This window comes from Nelumbo nucifera, chromosome 1, assembly GCF_055504915.1.
Source record: "Nelumbo nucifera cultivar China Antique chromosome 1, China Antique-T2T, whole genome shotgun sequence".
Classification (NCBI taxonomy): Eukaryota; Viridiplantae; Streptophyta; class Magnoliopsida; order Proteales; family Nelumbonaceae; genus Nelumbo; species Nelumbo nucifera.
In genome coordinates, this window is record NC_142649.1 from 189,605,395 (window position 1) to 189,624,186 (window position 18,792).

At 40.0% G+C, this 18,792-nt stretch overlaps 2 protein-coding genes across 2 annotated transcripts; both read left to right on the top strand.

Annotated features, from left to right (window-relative positions):
- Positions 1 to 470: 470 nt before the first annotated feature.
- On the top strand, positions 471 to 3,189 carry LOC104596206 (transcription factor TCP19). The gene has a single exon (XM_010257273.3). The coding sequence runs from the start codon at positions 1,010 to 1,012 to the stop codon at positions 2,228 to 2,230; it is 1,221 nt and encodes a 406-aa protein (XP_010255575.1). The 5' UTR covers positions 471 to 1,009; the 3' UTR covers positions 2,231 to 3,189.
- Positions 3,190 to 7,201: 4,012 nt separating this feature from the next.
- LOC104596295 (disease resistance protein RUN1-like) lies at positions 7,202 to 9,398 on the top strand. Its single transcript, XM_088900399.1, has 4 exons — positions 7,202 to 7,347; positions 8,181 to 8,811; positions 8,956 to 9,276; positions 9,369 to 9,398. The coding sequence occupies exons 1-4, from the start codon at positions 7,202 to 7,204 to the stop codon at positions 9,396 to 9,398; spliced, it is 1,128 nt and encodes a 375-aa protein (XP_088756525.1).
- The last annotated feature ends 9,394 nt before the right edge of the window (positions 9,399 to 18,792 follow it).

Genomic DNA, 18,792 nt, shown 5'->3' on the forward strand with positions numbered 1-18,792 from the left:
GGTTGTAGCTAAAAAAGATGTGCATTTGGCATAGAAAAACAAAAGAGAAAGAAAACCATTTGTTTTTCTATTTTTCTGTGGTGGGACTCCTGCCGCTTCATTCGGTTCAGCAATTCAAATTACAGAAATCTAAGTTCGTCCTATCCCATTGGGTATAACCGGATCCTCGTCTCTCCTGAACTTCCGACTCTCACATTTAGAACCTGCAATCATAAATGAAATTGTTCGGAGAAAAAAAAATGAAAAATAATGAGAAAGCTTACGAGTTCTTTGGACTTTGGAGACATCACCACACCAGCTTTGACCCAATTGAACAGGGCACCTCCAAAGTGGGACCCACCACGTGTCCTTATTCCGTAGGGTTCAAGTTGTGTGTTGAGATGGATGCACCGAGGACCGTAGATTTTCTCATGTTATTATATTGGAAAGTGTATGGTATTTGTTAGTTACTCATCAAATATACATACATAGATAGATAAATACAAGTCTAAAGATTTATTTGGCGGTGTGGGAAGAGAAGGGTGGTCTCTCTCTGTCTTCTGGGTCGTCTGGTTGGAGTCGTAAAGGGGATAAAAGAGGAGAGGAGGGGGTCTTAGGGTTTGTTTCTTCCTTCGCAGTTTCCCCACCCTTTTCTTTTCTTTTCTTTTTTTTTTTCTTTATGTTTTATTTTATCTTCTCTACTTCCTTCGAAATCTCTACTTTTTATTATATATTCAATCCTTCTTTCTCTCTGGTTCTTTCCCTCTCTCTTATTAACACTCTCAGGAGAAGAAGAGGAGAGACGCTTCCATTGGGAATGGTTGTGGACTGAAGGACGTCAACAACGACGATACCAATCCTTCTCTATTCTCTCGCTTTTCTTCCTTCTCTGGAAAAAGTCCTTGTTTCCTAAAATCTTTTTGTCTTTCTGCAACATAATAACCCTTGTCTTTCTTGGTCTTGTATCTGCTTTGGTTTTTGGGTTTTCTTTTATCCTCTTGTATTTTGTCTACTCGACTCGATTCTGGGGATGGCGTCTATTCAGAAACAGGAGATTGAGGAAGAAGACGAAAGAGGAACTACTGATCTCACAATGAACGGTGGAGGTGGCGAAGTGCCCGTTGACAACGGAAACAACGTCGAGGACAAGATGGAATCTTCTGATCCTTCTACAACGGAGTCCGAACCGCCGCCTCCGGCTACTTCTGCTCCCTCCCAACCGTCGTCCACCGCAGTACCGCTTGTATCTTTAAAAGAAGAACCCACGGAGACGGAACCCGAGTTGGAGGAACAACCACCGCCTATTGGGGTTGTTCCCGTAGCTATGCAGATGCAGATGCAGATGCCCATGTCCATGCCCATGCCCATGCCTGTGCAGATTAGAAGAACAGCGGTTCCTGGGAGAAGGGCTTCTACGAAGGACCGGCATACCAAAGTTGAAGGTCGAGGGCGTAGGATCCGGATGCCTGCAACCTGTGCGGCGAGAATCTTTCAGCTCACAAGAGAACTCGGTCACAAGTCCGACGGTGAGACCATTCGGTGGCTCCTCGAACACGCCGAACCCGCCATCATAGCCGCTACAGGTACCGGTACTGTGCCCGCCATCGCCATGTCCGTCGGTGGCACACTTAAGATTCCAACCACGTCTTCGACCTCCGACGGGGACACGACGAAAAAGAAGAGAAAGCGGTCCGCGTCCAGTGAATATTATGAGGTTAACGACGGAGTCTCCATTTCTTCAGGTCTCGCTCCTATAGGAGCCACAGCAGTTGCTGCCGCACCCCAAGGGCTTGTCCCCATGTGGGCTGTCAGCAGTGGAGGAAGAGTTATACCCTCCAACGCTGTCGCCGCCGGAACCTTTTGGATGATCCCTCCTACTACCGCCATTGCCGGGCCTTCGAACCAGCCACAGCTATGGACGTTTCCACCAGCTGGGACGCCCCTTATCAACATCTCCGCGAGACCCATTTCGTCGTTCATATCGGCGATGCAGCCTGGAATTAGTATAGCTACTCCTGTTGAAGTTCAGGCTCCTTCGTGCGTCTCCAATAACGCAACAACCTCTGCAGTGTCATCCACGGGAGCAAAAGCAGCCAAGACTTCCACTATGGCCCCAAGTACGAGTTCTACTACCACTACCCAGATGCTTAGAGACTTTTCCTTGGAAATTTACGACAAACAAGAGCTTCAGTTCATGGGTCGCTCTGCGAATAATCGGCAACATGATCAAACAACGTCCTCAAAACAGTGAGAATGCAGAGGGCGAGTGTGTTAAAGGGAATTAGAACCTAAACCCTGCAAAGCTGAGTTTTTTTTTTTCGTTAAATGGGTTTGGTCATTCAAAGGGTTTTGTCCATTTTTTTTATTGATTCTGGGAAGAAAAATCTCCCAACCTACAGTATTTCCGCCATTAACGACCTTCGTTTCGTCGTCTGCCTCTCATTTCTTTGAACCCTCATTCTCCCTCCGCTTAACGGTGGGAGAGGAGAGAGGAGAGAGGAGAGAGGAGGAGATACGTACTGGTGGGTCCAGCACGTGCGCACGAGTGTGTTTAAGTTGGAACGTGTAGGGATGGGGTCGTGTTAGGCGAAGGAGTCTGCTGAGTTTTGGGGAAAGGTGGGGTCCATCAAGGTGGTGGGTCAACAAGCGAAGAAAGGGGTGCTCCGTGGACCGTGCGGAGTGGTTTCATGTGGGCCACGATCTGTCGATCATGTGATGGCTGGCGCGGGCCCCAAGGGGGGAGTTGTGGGCCCCAACAGTTTTTTCTCCTCTCCTCTCTCGAGGCGGCCCCGTGGTGGTCCCCGCTTGCTTTTTGGTGTGTTTCTTTTGGGTGGTTCGATCGAGATGAGAGGAAAAGGCTAGACTGGCCCTGTCGACACGTGTCTGGTGCTTAGCTGTTATTGTGGGGACCTCTTCACCACTCGTTTGACACGTGGAGAACGAAGACGTGGTCTAGCGAATATCCGTTATTTCGTCCTTACAACGAGATGATGATGATGGTGATGATGATGATTGCATCAGATTAAGTGGATCTCTCCGTTATCTTCCATACTGCTGAGCACTGCTACACTTTGCAAATATTATTTTCTTTTTCTTTTTGTTTTTGGCTCCTCTAAGGCTCTAACCAATTTTAATTTAATTTTCTTTGTTTTATTTTTAACTTGTCTAATTTATTATCTTCTCCGCTTGTCCGCTCAAATGGACACTCCCTTTGTCTGGTGTGCAGTTTGTTTTGATTTAAATCTTTGTTTCAGTTTCAGTTTCGATTTTAATTACTTGTAGATTTCTCACGCTAGTGGCCTGTTCTTGTTGATGCCTACCTTAAGGTAGGTCCCCCAACCAACCATGGTGGTGGGTCCCAATCTCCTCCACCAACCCCGTCCCCTTCCGTGATGGGCCACCTCATGGGATGGTCATGGACCATAGAAAAGAAAAAAAGAACGTTATCTCAGAGATATGAGACTGACGGGGGATTCCCTAACGTGCGATTAGTATCTTAGGTGCTGATGTAGGCTGTTGATTTGACCTAATTTTTTAGGTTCTGTATTATATTAGCCCATGCCCATCCATGATGTGGGTCCATTCATCACTTGGACGGTCTTCATTCATGCGCGCCCACCCTCGCCCCGTTTGTCCGTCAGTTCAGCTGCAAGGACCAAGGACAGGAGGTGGAAAGTTAAGGTGCATTGGTGGACTATGATAAAAGATACACCAAAATGGCTTCAGATTTCTACACTAATAATCATGATTTTAGAGAATCATCTGGTACTTGGATAGCCCAGCCCATATTGGTGTTTTCTTGTAAAAATTGACAGAGATTGTAATTGGATCCAACGGCTGTATGTTACTATCGGGATCCAGGCTTATTAGTTATATGGTCATGATGTTACGACCAGGACAACCTGATCTAACTAGTTAGTAGCGTGTCAAAGTCCCCAAGATTGGTTGACTGCTGACCACGAGGGTTCCCTTGGATTTGGAATTTGATATAGTGATGGAAGGAATAAAAGAAATGTTTTGGGGCCGCTCAAGGAGTTCCACGTATATCTGAATGTGATAACCCACCCACTCTCAATTCTCAAATCATCGTGCACTTTCATTTTCCCTTTCCTTCTCACGATCAGCAGAGATGTAGTATGATCAGTAAGCAAGATGCTTGTGGGGACTCGTGGATGGTGGGATGTCCACTTTTTATGGAATATGGGCTCCATCTGGGTTTCGACAGTCTGGATCAATTGTTGTTGGTGGGCCACGTATGCGCTGCCGCTGCCTGGTGGTGGTCACCGATATGAATGCGATATATGCCCGAGTCAAGTCATGCTCTCGCCCTCGCCCTCGCCCTCGCCCTCGCCCACATGAAAAATTTTGTTACGCTAAGTCACTCCCCACTTTAGAGCCGTTAATTTATTGAGCGGAGAGAGAGAATATGAAGGGAGGATGCTTATCGGTACATGGTCGATGTGGTGGGTCCCACCACCATCACTACTACCACCACTACCACTACCACCACCGGTACCAACCTCATCTGTCTGATCGGTGGGACCTTCCTGGTATGGACCATGCCATTTAACGCAACACCAAAAACTTCAATAAAATAATAAGAAAAAAAGAAAAGAAAATAACCAGCTGAATTGATCTACACCGTGCAATCAATGATGTTTCGTATGGACCATTGGCTTCCACTTTTATTTAGTGAAAAAATGAAACTGATTGGATGCTAAGTTTGACTTTTTATCCATGACCCTATTACTATTAATAGAGATGTGAATTAGGGGTATGCTGTGGTATGGATGAAAAATTGATGGATACCCATATACATTTTATAAATGATATACACAGTTAATCATAAATATCTAATTTTTATATTTTATATGATAAATGCATTAATGAATTAATATTAACCAATAAATAAAACAATAGTAAAATAATTAAAAAATTAAAAAAATATATATTTTAAATATTTAAAAATATTATTTTATTGATATAAATATTAAAAAATTAAGTAAAACAATTAATATTTTATTGACAAAATTATTAAAAACAATATTTAAACAATTGAAGCATGGGATCAAAAATAGGGTTTTGATCAAACGGTAATGAAAAACATACAATAGGGTTTCAGAGAGACTCGTAAAGCATGGGATAAAAAATAAACCATGGAGGGGATGCATCCACGAGTTTTTCCTATTGACACTATATTGGGGTGTGGCATGGACCGATTCCGTCCATACCCAACCGAACAGGTCTTCATCCTGAAACGGTCCCGTTTACGAGATGAACACGATGCCGAACACCGCCTTAACCCCTCGGAACCGTGGGCTCCACATCTTAGATGTCCTTAAAACGAGATGGGATCTGCTCCTCACACATGCGCCTCACATTAACCTCACAAACACATCCCACAGTGCATTGAAAACATCTCTCATATTTATGTGTGATTATTTTATGAGAAATATTTCCAATACATGATGAAATGTGCCTTTGAGGTCGTTTTGAGACGCCCTATATCAGGAACAGATCCCAATACCCTTAAAACAACGTGGGGTTCCACAAGCTGTCTGGGACAGGCAAACGATTAATCAGAAAAATGGGCGGCCTCATCCACCATTCAATTCATACATAAATCTTGAGGTTCATGCAACTGTGCCTTTGCGAGGAGAGGACAGAGGAGTCTGCATTACTTGGATTCACCGGATCTATGCAGTTTATCCGAAATCCGCATCTTAACAAACGAAACACGACGAACCATAAAACAATCGATCTGGGCCCTATAAAAATGTATCCTAGATCAAGATGATCGCGACCCACTCTTCAATGGGCCTCAAGATTGAAGATCAATTCAATTGGGCCAAAAATAAATTGCAATAATTTCAGATGGGTTCCCACTTCCGAGCGCTGATATTTGATACTGGCCTTTCCGGATCTGTCCACTGATGGATCCTGATCTTCTGTTTATATGCCACATGGTAAGTTATGAAAGCACCAGACTGTTATTAGCCGTTCGATGTATTCCAACTCCAGCCAAATGCAATGGGTATAAGACTATATAGAGTCTTTGTTGGTTCCTGGCGTGACAAATAAGTTGGAGCCGAACCCAGATCTGGATTCAGTTAGAATCCAGGTGGATTATACGTACACTACCTATATCTGACCTGTTCAAGACGGATCCCTATGCGGTGTCATATGGGTTTCTCGGAAAAAGAGTGGATGACAAAATCTGACGTGTACAATACCATTCCATCCTTGAGAAGAGGTCCCACCGAATTTGATCTGACTTTCCATCATGGAGTTTTCTTTTACGTAAAACCAGACCAGGCTCCGGTCTACTACACAGATGACTTTACCGAATCTTTTTTTTTATTGTACAGGATATTCCATCTATCTTCTCTGTTACGTCCATTTTGGAATCAAAATTGGACATTGGAGTTTGAACAGACGGGAGAATGGGATTAACGGTAATTCATAAATATAATAGAAATAAAAAAAATGAGAAAAAAATGCATTGAAACTTGAAAAAAAATCAAAAGTAAATCAGAAAAAGAATACAATTTTGTTTTTTTCTGGTTCATATAAGGCCATGGGGTTGCTGTTGCTCGGCCACAATCCTGTTGGGCCCATCTGGAGCTGGGCCAAGCAATTTTTTTCAATAGGTTGATCCACAAAAGCAATACTGACCTATTTTTGCCGAGATAACTCTATGTTAGTATTTAAATACATGGGCCCGTGTTCTTTATAGCTGGGTTTATAAATTTATTATTGGCATGGAACTTCGTTATTGATTCATAGCCCATCTAAGGCCATATTTGGTTCATTGCCTGTAACCTCATTAGCAAGAATGAATGAGATATAGATGTTTAGATATTTTCTTGCCACAGAATTCATTCTTCCCGTAACGAAATTTGAGCTTTAGCAAAAATTTGTGGCACGAAAGATTTTCGTGCCCTACCATTTTTTTTTTATTTTTTTGCGTTCGAGCTCGAGTCTCTCGACTTCGACTGAACCCTCTCGACTTTCAGTGAACCCCCGCTCTGTGTACAAGGTAATCGCTCGCTCCTCTCTCTCTGTAGAAGGTAAACCCTCGTCCCTCTCTCTTTGTACGAGGTACACCCTCGTCCATCTCTCTCTGTACGAGGTGCACCCTCGTCCCTCTCTCTTTGTACGAGGTGCACCCTCGTCCATCTCTCTCTCTGTACGAGGTAAACCCTCGTCCATCGGATGTTCGATGGACCAGACGGTTCTGCCTGTTTTTTATGATGTAGATCCATCGGATGTTCGAAAACAAAGTGGGATTTTTGCAGAAGCATTTGTTGAATACGAACGCGAACAACGTTTCAACGCAGAGCTGATGGGAAAACTACAGAGGTGGAGGCAAGCTCTTACAGACGCTGCCAATTTGTCAGGATGGGATCTGCGAGATGTTGCTAACGGGAAATCTTTCTAAAACCTGTTTATTTGCTACTTAATATCAATACGATATCATCGATTTTTGAGAATTGAGTAGTGCATGTTCTCATCTCATCATAATGAATAAAGAAAGAAAAAAATGTTATTAGAATTTCGTTTGCTTGCAGTTCATTTGCATTGTATAAAACTGCAAATGGGCTGAGTACAAATTGAGTGGAATAAAATTGGAAATAAAACATTTAAGTGAGAAAAAAAATCAAGAATAATGCTTGTTCTTTTTCTTTCTTCTTTTGTTTTTTGGAGAAGTTGGGAAGCAAAATGATGTGGTATGCACTTTATATGAGAGATAACGAAGGTAGAAGAAGGTGGATCAAATTTTGCATCTTCCAATGATTGCAAATAAGGCAATAATCCAAGCAAATCATAGTTATAACCAATTACATGCAAATCGAACCGTTGATATTTGATTTGGATTCGCTCTGCAAGCAAACATGGTTGAAGTTTTCTATTATCTGTTAGATATCCAAAAGAAAATGAAAATTGATACCAGTTTTTTGATGAATAAAACAATTGAAGTGGTAGAACATTCTATATTGAAATAAGATCTAATATCCAAATCATATTCTTTTCTTTTCTATTTTGCTTTCAATCCATTATTAAGCATTGATATGGACATTGACATTTGGCTACAAATAACCAAAATAAATGCCTCAATAGATTTTGTTTCTTGGGTCTTAGGCTTCATTCAATTCCATATATTTTTATCCTGCTTGTGTCTTTTCCATCACATTTGGCAGGCATGAGGCAAAGTTCATTCAAAGAATTGTTGACAAAGTATCTACTAAATTGAATAAAACGATGCTGGATGTTGCTATCTACCCAGTTGGAATAGATTTACGTGTAGATCACATATATTCATTGTTAAGTGTTGGATCTGATGATGTCCGCATTATAGAGATCTGGGGCATGGGTAGAATAGGCAAGACAACCATTGCCAAAGCTGTGTATAACTTGATCTTTCACAATATTGAAGGTAGTAGCTTTCTTGAAAATGTCAGTGAAGTTTCACAACAACGTAATGGTCTAGTTCAGTTACAAGGCCGACTTCTTTTAGATATCCTAATGAGAAGTGGCTTTAAGATTAGTAATATTGCTCGTGGAATAAATTTGACTAGAGAAAGACTTTGTTATAGAAGGGTTCTTTTGATTCTAGATGATGTGGATGAAATGGACCAATTAAAAGCATTAGCTAGAGAACACAATTGGTTTGGTCCTGGAAGTAGAATCATCATAACAACCAGAGATGATCATTTATTGGATGTGTTTCAAGTGGATAAGAAATATAAGGTTAAACAGTTAAATCATAATGAATCTCTTGAGCTCTTTAGTTGGCATGCCTTTAAATCAAATCATCCTATAGAAGGTTATGTAAATCTCTCAAACCGTGTGCTGCATTACATTAGAGGACTTCTTTTAGCTCTTGAGATTTTGGGTTATTCTCTTCTTGACAGAATATCTGAATGGGAAACCATATTAGAGAAACTTGAAAATATTCCACCTGATCAAGTTTAGAAAAAACTTAGAATAAGTTTTGATTTGCTAGATGATAAAAACAGGGATATATTCCTTGATATTGCATGCTTCTTTGTTGGAAAGAACAACGATAGTGTAACTAGAATACTGGATGGTTGTGGTTTCTTTCCAGAAATTGGAATAAGTGATCTTGTTAGTAAGTCTCTTCTAAAAATCAATCTGAGAAATGAGTTGAGGATGCATGATCTAATACGAGACATGGGGAGGGAAATTGTTCGAGAAGAATCTCCAGAGGAGCCTGGGAATCGCAGCAGATTGTGGTGTCATGTGGATGCTCATTATGTATTAACGAAACACAAGGTAAGAGCTAAAACACTATTTTTTTGGTATTTGTATGAAGTTTATTGGTAAATTATAAACATGGAAACTATTAATTAGTTTATGTTATTTAGTTGAAGCTAGAAACACATGTATATGCATAGATAAGCCCTTATAATAGTATAAAACATTTCAATTTCTAGCTTCCAATCTTACACAGCCCACCATGTATGTATATATATATAAAGTACAACTGCCACCCACCCAAGGAAAGGGTGTTGAGCCTCAAAGTATCTTGGTATTACAACATTAGCCAAAATAGTTCCTCCTTAGTAATCCCTTGCTTTGCTAGAGTGTTGGCCAGTCCATTTTCTGATCTTCTAGTCCACCTATAGTATACCCAACCTTCATTTTTTTTATCAGCAACACAAAAATAGAATTTGATTAAAATGAAAAGAAACAGAGTACAACTAGGAGTTGTGAGAAAAGAGCAACCCCATTAAGGAGTTAATCCCCCAAGAAATTACAAATGTGCCCAACACATCTATTGTCTCTGAACCCCTTGCTTAGCTGAACTATTTGCCAAATTGTTAGCATACCTCAATCTCCCTTGTTAGGCACTTGATTTCCCTTACAGTCTATCTATGGGTTGAGATTCCCAAGCTATTTGTTTGCACCCACCCTATTACCAACTTGGAATCCCCCTCCACCTCAATTTGTTGGAGACCCATCTGTTTAGCCAATCTCAAATATTGGAGTAGGGCTATCACTTCATCTTTTAGTGAATCACCCACCCCAATTGGTCCTAAATATAAAACCTATATTCTTCCTTCTGTAAAAGCAGATTTGCAAACTGCCATAGACCCAGCAAAGTGCATCTGGTCTTGTCTGGTCTAAAAATTAACCCAGGAAAGCATGTATTACAAGATTCCAGAAACATTTTATTAAAGAAAATATAAATAGCTTATTCTTAGATCTAGGGGGCCCTATGACCAACATCTGTCAGACCTCCTTTTTCTCTCTTTGTCTCTCTCTCTCTCTCTTTTGGAGGCTCTTTCTCAGACCTTCCTCCTCTTCCAGCTCTCAGATAACTAGCTTGTAAAAGAGCTACGATGGTCTAATCCCTCACCAGAGGGTACATAGTGTAGCTCCTTTGGGGGTTTGGTCATTTCTTGTCTTCTCTAGCCGATTTCTCCTTAGACTTTTGGAGTCAACCACCATTGCCATATCCATGGAACTTATACCTTCTCATTCTCTTAACACACCTCCAACACTGGATGAATCTAGGCTACCTACATTAGTTTGACCCTTTGTCGTAGAGAAGGAGTCCCACTTTCTTCAATAGTAGGCTTTGAGGACAATGAACCTGCTATTGCACTCCAACCTTTGATATGCCATCAATTGATATGCCATCAATTGATGTGGCAGACTGCCACTTGTAAATTGATGAGTTCGTAGGGTCTAATACACTTTAGTACACTTTAGATTATTATAAGCAAATAATTAATTAATTAATTATGTTTGCCATAGACCATAATCGTTCCTTCAAAGCAAACTTAATACATGCTTGATGTTTTCCATCGTAAATTCACATAATATCTGTGCTCAAACCTCAGAGGTAGCTTGGATATAAAAATGTATTAAATATTGATTATATTTATAAAAAATATGTGATTAAGTGAACTTTTTTATCAGATAACTTGTTCAAATCATTCCGCTTAAAAAGAAACGCAAAGAAAAGAAAGAAAGAAAGAGAAACCCAGAAAAAAAAAGACTTTGAGCTTGAGATCGGATCTGCTCCTCACACAGGACGCCTCATACCGATTTTATACGCATATTCTCATTGAAAATATCTCTCATACTTATAAGATATTTTTCACAGGAGATGTTTTTAATGCACGGTGGATGTATCTGTGAGACGCCAATGTATTGCGAGGCGCTCATGTGTGAGGAGCAGATTCCGTTCCACAACTTTCCTTCTTGTTACATATTGTTCCACTCAGGACTTTGACTTTTGTTGGATGTTTTTTGCCCGAGCCCAAAGTCCAACAGCCTCTGATTTATCAAAATCCAACCAAATTACAAACCACAATTCATCTTGAGACCTTTGCAGGGGACTAAGGTCTTCGGTGTGGCTATACCGCTAAGATGGTCCAGGCAGGCAGGCACTAGACTGGGCTCAACTGGACAGTTTGTGAATTGTGATCGACGGGGTTACAGAATTTTTTCTACGAGGGTGGGCCGATTCAATTGAAGTTCCAAATTGGAGGCCCGTCTGGACAAATACAAATATATCAAGAAGCGGATACACCCCATAAAGCCCAGAAAGATTAAAAAGAAGAAGCGAAGCGGATAGATACACGGGTACACCCCATGAAGCCCATAAAGAAGAAAAGCTGTCAGGAGTAAGCAACTTCTATATGGGCGAGCTGAACTGCTGAAGAAGATATTAACGGAACTGGAGGACAGAGGAGTTTCCAAAACAACCTTCTGTTCTAGAGCCTAGAGGGATGAGAGATGATTGTGGGCACACAGCTGATGGGGGTCGATATCATTATCAGTGTCTCTTGGATTTAGTTGGCCAGTGGCCACTCCAGTACATTGAGGACCCAAATGAAATTCTGGGCCATATTTTTTTCTTAGTTTTCAAGTAGTTGCTTTGGCCACTCACAGTGGCTGCCAGCATCACTGACGGGAAATTTGTAGCCCAAGATTGAGCTTGGCAATGGGGTATGGACAAGTAGTAATCACAGTAGGTCCCTCTTGTAGATACTCTATCTGATGTGTGGTTACATTTTTGCTCGGTCCACACTCTGATGATTTTCTTTTATTTCCTTTGTCCACTTAAAAAAAAAAAAAAGAAAAGAAATGAAGGGAACTTCCATCAATATCTTTCATAAGTTCAATGTAGGGCTGCAAACGGATTGGATGAGAAAACCCACATCCAAATTTGATTCGTTACTATGTGAATTGGAATCGGAGCTTATCCATCTTTACTTCTGCCCAACTCACTTGCCTCATTCAAATTTCAAACTTCAAAGCAAACATTTTTATCTCCGTCAACATAGTGGGCTGGAATTGACACTTATGTCCAAAGCCCAACAAAATGACCCGGCCCGCCAACCTATTTGTAAAAGGGAAATTGTTTAAAACTCACCATAAGTTTTCAGCATTTCTCTTAAACTCATTACAATTTTTTAAAATGTGTAAAATTCACCGTGTCATTAACTTGGCGTTTAACAGACTAACGGTGTTAATATATTACTATTTTAACCTTCATAGAAACTTATAAAATATATACAAAATAAATTAACTGGTGTTAATATATTACTATTTTAATATTTAGACATGAAAAAAAGGAAAACATTCAAAAAATATTTTCAAATATAAAATACATAAAAACATAGAAATTATAAAAAATAATAGAAAATGAAAACAAAATAAAAAATTATTTTCAAATTATAGAAACTATAGAAATTGAAAAACAAAATCAGAAAATAAAAATTGTAGAAAAACATAAAAAATTATAGAAAAACACATAAATTACAAATAAATAGCAAAAAATACTGGAACATTTATAGATTGTAGAAAAAAGAAAATGTAAAAAAAAACAGAAATTATAAAAAACATTGGAAATTATAACAAAACACTAAAAATGCAAAAGAACAACAAAAATTGAAAACTAAAAAAGACCATTTTTCCTCTAACTCACCATTCAAGGGTAATTTGGTCATGAAAATTGTTATTTATGCTGACATGGACACATCTGTTAAGAAGCATTAATGGTGCACTAACAGAAGATGAGTTTTGGAAAATAAAAACTTACTGACATGGTGAGTTTTAGACATTTTGAAAAGTTGTGGTGAGTTTAAGGGAAATGTTGAAAACTCATGGTGAGTTTTAGACAAGTTCCCTTTATAAAATCAATATAAGACACGTCGAAGAAGCTCTAGTCATAGGTTGTAAGTTTAGCTTAAGCAGACAACCTACGCTCCCTGTATATATGACATGAACCTTTCAGCTAGGATCATTGGGTGACTGGTGCAACTCTACTAAACATGTGAATCTGCTCAAAAGTACACCATTTATTCCTCTATGTGAGTGTGAGTTTTTGTCAATGCAGTTAGGTTTAGAGTTAGGAACTGTTAGAAGAGTAGATTAAATCAGAGTCGGTTACATGTACAGCTGTATCTTGCCACATGTACTCTCTGTTACAGTTGACTCAGTCTTGTCTATATATACATGTCTCTCTTGTAACTTAATTAATATAGATGGACTTTCTCATTCGACTCTTGATACCTGCCTTCATGGTATCATAGTGGTGATCCACCATTTTTGCTACTCTGATTTTCTTCCGTTTCGTTGGTTCCTCTGTTTTTGCCCTTGTAGGAAGATATCCAACTCTTGTCCGAGAATTTCTTCTCTTCTGTTCTTTTTCACCAAACTGGTTCTCCATACTTTTTGGAATGGAGATCGGAACTGATTGTCCATACTTTTTGCATCCTTCAGACAGTTTAGGAGCAGTGTTGATTCATGCCTACTCACTAGAGATAATTTTCCAATGTGGCAGCGTAGGATGACCAATGCACTCAGAGCCAAAAGCATGTTTGGTTTTGTTGATAGATCCCTACCACGTCCAACATCAACTGTGCTCGACTTTGGTGCTTGGATCAAATGCAACACCATGGTGGTTGCATGGATCAGTAGTTCATTAACAAGAGAAGTTTACGATAGCATTGCTTTCACCGAATCAATTGTCGTTATATGGAAAGAATTATGAGAAAGATTCTCTCAAGCGAACATTCCCTGAATTCATCAACTGAAGCATGATATTGCTCTTCCTCAGTAGGGTGAATTATCTGTATAGGTACATAGTGATCGTTCAGACCATCAAAGTACAGAGAATACTGAATTTATATTACACGGACGCTTGTGATGAACCCATAACTCATCGGACGCTTGCAATGAACTCATACCCGAAATGAGTCGTGATGAACTTTAGATATGCACAAATCTGCGATGAATTTTAGAGACACAAATCTGCAATGAACCTTATACACACACAAATTTGCGATGAGCTTTAGACATATGTAGGGTTGCGATAAGTTCAAAACTATTGTAGAACCGAGAATCACTGTAGACTGGGAATAAATATTAGTTACACGTGCGTTTTTAAATTAGACATGTGACAAAGCGCCCCATGGGCTTGGTAAAGATGCACCTACTAAATGATGATGTCACTCACGCCACATTGGTTAAAAGGATCACAAAAGGAAGTAGTACATGCAGATTATGAAAATCTTTGGACGAAAGGAAAGTTCACCCTAAAGATATCTCGTAAGACACATGGCGAAACCCTAGCAGAGTTCCCTGATGACTGACAGCGAATCCAAAATTCTCTTTCCTAGTAAGAATTTAACGCTTTTGGCTCATTCCTTTTAGGACCTCGAGATCCCTCCCTATAAATAGGGGTCCATTTCATAATGCAATCACCATCTTATCACTCACATTTGCCCTAGCCTTTAGCCTATCTCTTGCATTCGGTCTTCCTTTGTCCTTCAAGGAGACCCTCATACGTAGCCTCACCACCACATCTATAATATGTAACCAGCTATTTCACAAAGCTGAAAACATTGTGGGATGAACTCAACACTCTTACAACCCATCCAGTTTGTTCATTTTGAGCTGCAAAGGTCTATGCAGCTGAATGTGAAAAAGAGAAGTTACATCAGCTTCTTATGAGACTAAATGAGTGTTCCAATACAATCCAATCAAGTATTTTTGGATCGGGCTCTCTATCGTCACTAAGTAAAGCTTACTCCCTTGTTCCCCAGGAAGAATGCCATTGTCATCAACTTGTTGTCTCCCCTTGGACACTGCAACCAGAGGCGACAACCTTAGTTGCTAATTCATCCAAGAATGGAACTTCTTTGTCCAAATTCTTTTGTGAACATTGCAAGCGCATAGGATACACCAAAGATTGGTGTTATGCACTCATTAGGTATCCTCCTCACTAGAATTGCCACAAGAATGAAAAATTTACTACACAAGCCAATACCTCAAAGGCTAATAAATTAGCATCTTGTGACAATTGTTGGTAACCATTCTATTGTCTCACCAGATCAGTCATCTCCTATAGTTGGACTCACCATGCACCAATACATTTAATTGATCTCTCTCTCAAACTGTGAATCTCTTGATTTTGTTGCCACTACCACTACCGGTAAGCTTATTCCAACATTTATTGAATGGATCATGTACATGTATAGTGGTGCATCCGATTATATGATCTCTTCCAAATCTTACTTTCATTCTTCTAAATCTATTCATACCCCTTTAGGAGTGAAAGAAGGCTTATTTTAAGAAAAAGAAGTTTGCCTTCCCCCTTTATTTTTTTTCCAATTTTTGGTTGTATCTTTTTCATCGAAGCGCCCCTGATACACCCCAATACACCCCTGATACGATTCGATACACATATAAAAAGTCGAGACGCCCAATTTTCATGTGTATCCTGTATTTGTTTTTAAAGATACGATACGATATGCCTCGTATCGGGCGTATCATATCGAAATTTTAAACTTTGCCCATGACAACAAACCTCATGGTCAATTATATTATCATTCCACTCACCCCTTCGGACTCGAGCCGACCATCTCGACCCTAATGATTGACTACAGTTCCAATTAGGTTCAATGACTACATTTGTAAGCTTCCACCTTCCATCTCTAGGCTGAACCATGTTGCCTTGGAAGTTAAACCAAAATCCTATGCACCAAACCATTGCCAATGAAATAGTAGAATTAGAGCAAAATAACACATGGAAAATTGTCCATCTTCCTCTAGGAAAACATCCTATCGGTTCAAAATGGATGTACAAAATTAAATACGAAGCTAATGGTACTATCAAGGCATGTTTTGTAACAAAAGGGTTACACTTAGGTTGAAGGTCTTGATTATCATGACAACTCCTGTGGCAAAATTAGACACCCCTCGTTGTCTTCTTGCTGTAGTAGCAATCAAAAATTGGGATCTCCACCAAGTAGATGTTAATAATGTTTTTCTTCATGGAGATCTCGATGAAGAAGTCTATATGACCGTGGCTCAGGATTTACAACTATTGATGCTACTCAAGTTTGTAAAATAAAAAATCTCTATGTGGCCTTAAGAAAACCTCCAAAATGTGGCTTGCAAAATTTACACATACCCTAACATCTCTTAGATTCACACATTCCATTGTTGACTATTCCCTCTTCATTGCTTCTTTCAAGACTTCATTTGTTGCCATCATTGTTTATGTAGATGATGTCATCATTACTAGGAATGGTCACAAACACATTCAATTCATCAAGAAACAAATAAATGACAAGTTTGGTATCAAGAACCTTGGCCCCTTACAATTCTTCTTGGGCCTTGTCACACGTTTGACACATGGGATTTTTCTTAGTCAACACAAATATGCACTTGATATTGTCCAAGATATAAGACTTCAGGATTGCAAGCCCAGTACCACTCCAATGGAACAACAAAATCACCTTGTTGATAGTTCCAGCCCAGTATCACAAACTAGTGGGCCAACTTGTCTACCTCACTGCCACTCACCTAGGACTAAGTTTTGTTATTAATCGCCTGAGCCAATTCATGCATGAACCTCGTTAAGAACATTTTGATGTTGCACTTAGAGCTGTTCGTTACATTAAAGTCACTCTATCTGCTAGATTATTTTTCTTAGCCTCAAGCAAGCCTTAACTCCAAGTTTTTTGTGATTTTGATTGGGCGAGTTGCCCCCTTACTCGTCGACCCACCATTGGCTATCTTACTTAGGGGTAAATTCGAGTCGAGCTGAGCCGAATATCTAACTATTCGGGCTTGGCTCGCTCATACACTATCAGGCTCAAGCTCAAGCTCGATTCGAACTAGAAACTTGAGCTCAAATACCTCTGATTGTATGTCTCCCTCAACTGTTAAAATGCCGAGCCAAGGTCTCCCTAGCAATCGAGGTGTCGAGCTGAGATCTCCCTCAACTACTAAAGTGTCGAGTTGAGGTCTCCCTAGCAACTGAGGTGCCAAGCCAAGGTCTCCCTCAGTTGTCGAGGTACCAAGTCAAAGTCTCCCTCAGTTGTCGAGGCACCGAGCCGAGGCCTCCCTCAATAGTCGATGTGCTAAGCCGAGGTGACACCCTATATACATATATACTTAATTAGGCTCGCGAGCCTCACAAGCCTATATATTAGGATCAAGCTCGGTTTAGACCAAATCGATTTAAGCCGGGTTCAAACAGCTCGTGAACAGTTTAGCTTGTGGCCACCCCTAATCCTACTTTGCTTGGGGATTCCCCTCTCTCATAAAAGACTAAGAAACAACACACAATTTCATGATCCTCTGCAGAAGCTGAATATTGGCCCATGACTGCTGCATCTTTTGAACTTATCTGGATACAAGTTCGAACTCACTGTTACCTTGAATGGACCTCTAACTCTTTAATGTGATAGCAAAGTTGTCATTCACATTGCCGCCAATTTAGTATTCTATGAATGCAAATACAATGAGATCGATTGTGACTTTGTGCATGACCTCGTCCAGAGTCGGTTACATGTACAGTTGTATCTTGCCACTTGAACTTTCTTTTACAACTGACTCAGTCTTATCTATATATACGTGTCTCTTGCAACTTAATTAATATAGATGAATTTTCTCATTTGACTCTTGATACCTGTCTTCAGGAACATCTGCCGTCGATGAGGAAAACCCAGTATTCACTGCAGGTCTCCATACATCTTTGGGGTCCCTAATTTGCTATAGCGATACACATGGAAGACTGAAGACGTGGTACTCAAGAATCAAGATGAAGCACTCCACTGCAAGTCTAATGTGCGCGGACAACGTAACCCAAATCATCGATCTGACAATCTAACCATTTAATTACATAAGCGGTCCCTCACAAGTTTCAGGTTTCACCACCAATCTTCAAGCCCCACGCTTTCGTACTACAATACTAAAAAAGCCTTCAGATTTTCTGATTTTGTACTGGAACCCGGGGGAGCAGAGGCTGAACGGTTTTCATCCCAGCTCTACAGTGCTTATGGGCCAGCTGTTTATACAGTGATTACTTGAAATCCATTGTCAGAACTTCTAACATGAAAACTGAAAAGGTTAATTAAGAGGTAAATCACCTGCCAAAAGACGGCAGTGAACTGGAATCAACCAATTGGGAGGTCTTAAACATATACCATTTGGTACATATCATCTGTTATTGGTTATCCAACCTCATACATCCAGAGAACTTTTTTTAATAGACTACACTTCCAGATTCATTACAAACTGTAATTGGTTATCCAACCATCCTACTTACCACTCTATTGCAGGGGGTTACATTGGGGGTGCAAAGGTTCATTGTAAAAAGGGGAAAAAACCAAAATAAAATGAAGAATAGAATTAATTGGATGATCTCAAGACTCTCAACCACTCTATTGGCATATGACAATTAATTGGACCATACCATCTTGTAAATGCTGAGATCCAGACATGATCCATATGTGAATGCATCAAGTAACTTGTATA

Excerpts from the sequence above, each read along its gene's own strand:
- LOC104596206 (XM_010257273.3), top strand. The coding sequence starts at position 1,010 with ATGGCGTCTATTCAGAAACAGGAGATTGAGGAAGAAGACGAAAGAGGA.
- LOC104596295 (XM_088900399.1), top strand. The coding sequence starts at position 7,202 with ATGGACCAGACGGTTCTGCCTGTTTTTTATGATGTAGATCCATCGGAT. Across the intron at positions 8,812-8,955 it reads ATCATCCTATAGAAGGTTAT|AAAAAACTTAGAATAAGTTT; the intron begins GTAAATCTCTCA and ends GATCAAGTTTAG. Across the intron at positions 9,277-9,368 it reads ATGTATTAACGAAACACAAG|TTGAAGCTAGAAACACATGT; the intron begins GTAAGAGCTAAA and ends TATGTTATTTAG.